Source organism: Miniopterus natalensis, chromosome 3, assembly GCF_054644295.1.
Source record: "Miniopterus natalensis isolate mMinNat1 chromosome 3, mMinNat1.hap1, whole genome shotgun sequence".
In the NCBI taxonomy this organism is placed as follows: domain Eukaryota; kingdom Metazoa; phylum Chordata; class Mammalia; order Chiroptera; family Miniopteridae; genus Miniopterus; species Miniopterus natalensis.
The window spans coordinates 1,046,329-1,053,021 of record NC_142083.1 but is presented as its reverse complement, the minus strand read 5'-3'; the positions used below and the strand labels follow the sequence as shown (position 1 = coordinate 1,053,021).

General features: G+C 50.3%; 1 protein-coding gene across 1 annotated transcript in view; it reads right to left on the bottom strand.

The window, feature by feature from the left end:
• Positions 1-312: 312 nt before the first annotated feature.
• The window catches only part of ANKRD55 (ankyrin repeat domain 55), a 51,542-nt gene continuing 45,161 nt past the window's right edge, over positions 313-6,693 (bottom strand). The window contains exons 10-11 of the mRNA XM_087815038.1: positions 3,420-3,512; positions 313-891 (exon numbers count right to left, since the gene is read on the bottom strand). Coding sequence (XP_087671164.1) covers positions 770-891; positions 3,420-3,512 — 215 coding nt within the window. The 3' untranslated portion in view covers positions 313-769. The remainder of the gene's footprint in view (positions 892-3,419; positions 3,513-6,693) is intronic.

Sequence of the window (6,693 nt, the reverse complement as noted above, 5' to 3'; positions counted from 1 at the left end):
TGCGAATGTCTTGAGGAAGCTGAGATCACTATTTTGAAACAGAAAAACAAGTGATTAAATACACAGAGTATTTGAGGAATGTATGAGAGATGCCTGTTCCGTTCTGTTGGGCCAAGATGTAGACTTTCCCGACACACAAGATCTTCTCTCCATGGGAATGATATAGGACCTGACAGTGTCTACAGGCCGACATGATCAAAGAACCGATGACAGAAATGCTGCCCAGAGACTTGGGCTGCGGCCAGGAACTGACAATATTAGGAAATATTTGCAGAACACTGTATGTACATTTATGTCATAAGCTGTGACAGATTAGGAAATTTACCGCTTTGTTTTTAATTAGCTTTCGTCAGGACAAGGTAGAGTCACCACAATGTGAAGGACAATCATAGAATGTGCTTTTTTGTTTTTTTAATCAGCAAAGCATACTTTAAAAACAAGACACAAAATCGCTCAGAAAGAAAAATACCAGTACACATGTCACAAAGCCAACCAAACACAGCCAAGCGTCCCTGCTGAGAACACATTTTGATGTTTTATTTTGGCATGTAGAGGTCACAACACTCACAGACTTACAAGAGAGGCACAATCCAAGATTTTTAGTGCTTATTTGGAAAATGTCTTTGTTTGGAACGAAGAATTCTGGTAATAAAACGGCGAATGGCTTATAGAATGCAGTTTAGGACATTACTCTTCTAATCTTACAAACTAGAGTAATCTCATCCTCTGACAGCTGAAAATATATAGAATCTGTATTTACAGTCAGTGATCAGTTTTCATCTGCGGTGGGGGCGGCAGAGTGTCCCCTCTCCTCAGTGGCTGTGCCGTGTCCCCGCTGGCTCGGAATGGCAGGGAGCACCCGGTTTGTTCGGAGAGATTCACCAGACAGAACTGGGGTGGAAGATAGAATGAGATACTTTCAAAGTTTGTGAAATGCCAGAAAATAGGCCTCTCTTTTCCTGTGCTGTGGCCTGCCACAATTTATGAGAAGCACCTGGTAACTAAGCCCCAAGATGGTTGACTCTGATTTAAACAGCCCCTCTGTTCAAACTGCAGACAAGATAAGCTACTCTCAAGGTTACATTGTTGCAGCCCCCTCCTCCCAGCTGTTTTCACAACTCTCAAGGCTACATTGTTGCAGCCCCTCCTCCCTGATGTTTTCACAGCTCAGAGATAATTCGGACCAAGGAGTCTCTAGTTAGTAGAAAGTTCCCTCCTCCCCTTCGAACAAGCCTCCTTTGAACTCCTCATAACTTTTGCTCTGAGCATGTTTTATAGGGTTGGGAAATATACTGATAAGTCACCTCCTTAGGACATCTGCCGCACTGCCTCCTGGAAAGCAACCAAAGTATAACTTTTGCCTGGTATGTGCTCAACTTCAAGACAACCCAAACCCTCCCTTCCTTGTCGCCTAGCAACCTACCTGCTTAAAAGCAGGCTGGCCTCTTTGTTTCTTGCCCTCGCATTGATTATCAATGCACCAGCCCTTTTCCTTCTCCGGGAAAGTAAAATGAACTTTCTTTCTGCATCTCTTCTTTCAGTTGTGAAATCTTTCACCGTCCACATCACTGGCCCAAAAGCCCAAGTTTGCTTCTCTCAGAGCCTTGTGAGGAGTGGTGACAGGACAAATGTGTGGTTTCTTAAGGGGTGAAGGCATGTCTAAGGAGCTTGTCTTGGAGAGAGCGAGACTGCAGGAGAAAGCTGCGTGTGTGTGTGTGTGTGTGTGTGTGTGTGTGTGTGCGTGTGCAGGCTGACCACATGGAGCCAGGGATGTGAAATATGCACAAATACAAGTCGGGGCCCAGTTTGATGAAAGCCTGATGGAGCTGTGTGTGCTGAGGCCAAGTCAGCACAGGGCTCCAACAAGCCCCAGACATCTGTGCTGGGCTTTCATGCGCACCTCAGAAGGGCTCAGGCTTCTTTCAGAAAAAGCACCGTGTATCTTCCATTTCTTTCTCACAGAGCTAAAGTCGGTCAAAGATCTTTTCCCTCCCTCCTCTCCTTGGATTTAATTGTGCAAAGCAAAGCAATGCAAAGCAAATCCCCAGCTTGGCTGCTCTGAGCACTGCCAGGACTTAGGGCTGGTTAAATAGGTGTCTTTGTTTGGACAGCTCAGTCGACTTTCTGCCTAAGGACAAGGTGAGGCTTGAATTTCATTCAGTGATTGAATTCACACCACGGAAAACTCTCCCTTTGCCCAGACCAGGAAGGGCAGAGGAGCTGCTCTGCTAAGGAACAGACCTCCGTTTCTGCCACTCTTGGTGAGACCTGGATGTATCACCCCCCCTTTCCTTTCTGCATAGTGATAGGGCTGTACTAAGACCCCCAGGTCCATGGTTTTTATGTAAAGAGTTCTCGAACTTTTGGTTGGTTCCCTCCACACTGTCGCCTGGGGCAGAAAAGGCATAGTGGATATCTACTCTGGAAAACAGTTGCCAAGTGTTTCACATGCTCATCTCATTTATTCCTCCCACCGGTATCACGGGGTTGACAGCACTGCTACAGGCTGAGCGGGGAAGCTGACGCGCAGAAAGGTGAAGGGACCTGCCTGAAATAGTGAGGGCGGCTCCTCAGTCACTCACCCTCTGCAGTCAAGAGGGGTGGAGGATGTGTGTGCATGTGCATGTGTGTGCACGTGTCTGTGTGCTTGAGCATGTTTTATAGTGGGGGGCTGGGCTGGGCTGGGCTGGGGAGAAAAGGAAGGACCTTAGGGTCCAGGGAGCATTGCGTGTGTCAGGAGGCAGCTGACTCGGACCCTGGGGTTCTGCCCTTGGCTCTGCTACTCACTAGGTGAGTTGTGCTGAGCGGGTCACGTAGCCTCCCCAGACTCAGTTTCCTCATCTACACAATTCCTGCTTCAGTCACAGAATTTCTGGGTGTGTGGCCAAAATCTGCTTTACAACAAGCACCCAGATGATACTTTCAAACACTCAGACATGAAGGTTGCTGGCTGAATGGAACCTACTGACACATCATGAGAATTTTTGTATAAACTATAACAGAAGTCAATACCCAGAGCAACGCTGGCCTACCTGATTAGCAGTGCTTAGCCCGTGAGCGCCCGGGGGCGAACCCTCTCTGTCCCTCACAGTCGGGAAACCAATGCCAGAGAGCAGCCTCTGGAGAATGATTTGTAAAGCACCGTCTAAAACCCGTTAAATAGTACTTAGCAAAATAAACTCTGTCACGGTTTTTTAGTCCAAACAGAAAAGTTCCTCAAGGGAAGAAGCAACCTTTTTTTTTAAACAAGCACCACCAAGCTGGATGGAACTTTAAAGACCGTCTCTATTCCTGTTTCCTGCAATTTACAAGTTTTGGCACCTATCTCTTGAAAATCGAAAGTAAACTGAAATAGCACTGAGTTGCGTCCAGACGTGTTAACACTCGCAGAGGAAGCTGAAGAAGTTGGTAATACTTACATTTTTGGTCGGCCAGGAGAGCTAGGCTGTTCCGGGTGAAGGGAAGGTCTCTGATTTGGGGTCTGTTTGGGGAGAGATGCTGAAAATTTTGTCCTGGGGACAAACATATTTGCATTAATCATTTAAGACTCGACCAAGTGCAAATTAGAAAATCTAGTGGATGAGAATCATAAACTGTTAGAGATCATACATTTAAGATGCTAACAACAACAGCAATGTAATAATAACAATAGCCACACTTGATTGAATTTCTATTACATGCCAGGCACTGTTTAAATGAAAGAAAAAGGTATAGAAAGTCACATCTGGAACTAACTAGTTTAAATAAAATTTTATAAACAAGCACAGTTGGTCGCCATGCTATAAAACTTAAAAGTTTGAAAAGTAAACTAGGGCATAAATTATCACGTGTTCACCAAATCTGTGACGAATGAAGGGGTGCTGAGTAGGATATACTCTTCTGCACAGTGTTTCCCGTCCTGGTTGTACGCAGGAATTATCTGAGGAGCTGAAAAACGACTGCTGCCCTAACCAAGCCACAGACCAATGAAATGAGAGCCTCTGGGGCTGGGGCAGCTAGGATGGAGCAGCCGGGATTGGGAATCACTGCAGCAGAAGATGGACGTGGGTGAAAGTCCTGGGAGGTCACAACTGTCTAATGTAAACTCTAAGCAGTGCTGTTCTGAAGCCGCGTGTATCAGCTCTTGGGAGCTGATGGCCAAATTTTCAGGAATTCTGTGACCCGACTGACATCACACTGGTGGCTGACGTTTCCCACGACCGGAGTATTTACACCATGGAAATGGGCAAGCACTGATTTTTCTCCTGGAAGGGAAGCCGTCAGACATTTGGCAACACACTATCAATTACCTGAGACTAGAAGGGGCTACACAAGTTATGTCCATTGTAAAAGTTGACCAAGTGGTATAATGAACAGGAGCTTGGGCTCTGGGGTGAGACAGGATCAGGCTCGATTCCTGGCTTGGACGAGCGATGCTCCCCCTCTAACCCTCAATCTCCTCATATATAAAATGGTGAAAATAATGTCTATCTGTCTTTTCCAGTTGTCACAAAGGTTAAGCAGGGGAACAAATGTAAAGCATTTAGTGCACAGGGTTAACACTCAGTAACCATCAGCAGTTACAGCAGTTTTAGTCTATGGAGTGTTTAACGTCTACTAGGAATCAGGGCCACTACAGCAATGCTCACGGGTTTAAGTCTTCCACGGAGGCGAAGTAGTTCCTAGAAAAAGGAGGGGGAGGGAGGAGCATTAGCCAAGACCCGCCTCTCATTCCTGCAGGTGAGTCCCAGGGGGCATCTGCAGGCCAGACACCTGAGCAATGCTGTTTGGTGAAGACTGAACAACACTTCCAGTCTCCCTGGAGGATATTTTGCTATCATATTTATATTCCTTTGGACCCTGAAGGCCAAATAACTTCATAAGCCATTATTTTAAAAAAAACCCAACACAACAAAAAACAAAACTTTCTTGAGTAGAATTACAGGAAAACCCATATCAGCTCATATGTTATTTATCCATGAACATCACCGCAGAAATTTGCAAAACCAAGAACTCAGATAATGATAATTATGGGCAATGTTTATTAAGCACTTACTATTGTTAGAAACCGGGCTAACTACCGCAGGCGTAATCTCCTGCAATCCCGATAATCACTGTCCCTTGTGGGGCAGACTCTGTTATTATCACCGTCATCACAGACACTGTCGCTTGAGGGAATTCTCGAAAGTGCTCAAGGTCACACACTGGAAGTGACAGAGCCTGGGCTCCAACTCAGGTCTGTCTGACCCTAAAACTCAAGCTATCCCTCCTTCCCAGGAGCCGAAGCAGTGCTGGCGGGCTGGGAGAAGGGGGCAGGAGGGGCCGGCAGGGGTGAGGGAGGTGAGAGGGAGGTCGACTTTGTTGACCCTGGCGGTCAGACAGCGTGGAGCTGTGCACAGCCCAGAGCCTTCCCTCTGTGCTGCGGGCCCCTCTGGGGCGTGTTCAGCTGGGGGGAGAGGGTCAAGCAGCATTGTCCTCCAGCGAGAAGGCAGGAGAGGTTTTCCCATGTACATGGATGACCCAGAGTGAATGGAGGAGACTAATCTTAAACACGTAAATAAACTCGACCTTCGTCTGCTGCCTGGTCACGCCGTTCCTGAGTCCAGAGCTCAGAGGAGGCGAGGCGCCCGCGCAGGGCTCGCAGGGCATGCCTGGGAGAGACCAGTAAGGGGTGTCTCTGAGGCCCAGGAGTGCGGCGAGGGCATTGCAGAGGCGAGAGGGCCCCGGGAGCTTAAGGTGTCTCAGTCCCCTAGACCTCACTTCCTCCCAGCTCTGTGACCTTGGGCAGGTAGGCTGACCTCTCTGTGCCTCCCTCTGTCTACCTCTAGACTGGGGTGAAAACTCTCCTTGCTGCGGTTGGTACTAGCTCACGGCCCAGAGGAGGCCCCGCGGGGTGGAGCTGGCCTTTCATGGTGAACAGTGAGCAGGAGTCACGACTCCTCCAGAGGTGCGAGGCCAGGGGGATTTTTAACCCAGGTGAGTTCTGCGCTGGTTCTTCAAAGAGGGCAGGAATCTGTCAAGCGCACAGCCAGCGGAAGGTAAAAGCAACAGCTGCAAGGATGGCACGGAGGGAAAAAGCTGGGGATGTGGAGGAACAGGGAGGCGCTGGAGGAACTGGGGCTGCTCCAGGGGACAGGAGGGGGGAGCCCGGCAGGTGCGGAGGCCGGGGTGGGGGGAGGCCGCGTGCGGGGGCTCTGCCTGCCTCTGCCCCGGAGACGCGGAGCCCTGGGGGGTTAAACGGAGGGGGACCTGCCGGGGGAGGTGCGGTCCTGCTGGGAGGGCCCAGACCTCCCGCGGAAGGACGTTCTCCGAGGGACCCAGCAGGCTCCTGCTTTCCCCGTGGAGGCCAGTGAGCGACCAGGCGGGCAGCCGCCGCCCCGGGGCCTCTGTTGCATTTTCTCTGAAGGCTGCTGGGCGGCCGCGGCGGGTGGCGCCGGGTCCTCCATCAGGAAAGCGCCTCGGCCCCCCTCTCCGCCCAGCGCACTGACCGGTCTCGGTAAACGCTGGGCACCAACCGTCGCAGGAAAACGCAGGGCCGCTGGTGCAGCGCCGGGCACCTGGGCCAGGGACGCGAAGGCAGCCGCTCCGAGCCCCTCATGCCTGCCGGCCCAGGGCGAGGAAGGAGGAAGCCTGAAGTTCTGGCCACGTCCGAGCGGGGCTGCGGTGCCGGGACTGACAGCACCCAGTCGCTTCGCCGCGTCTGGCTTGCGCAGC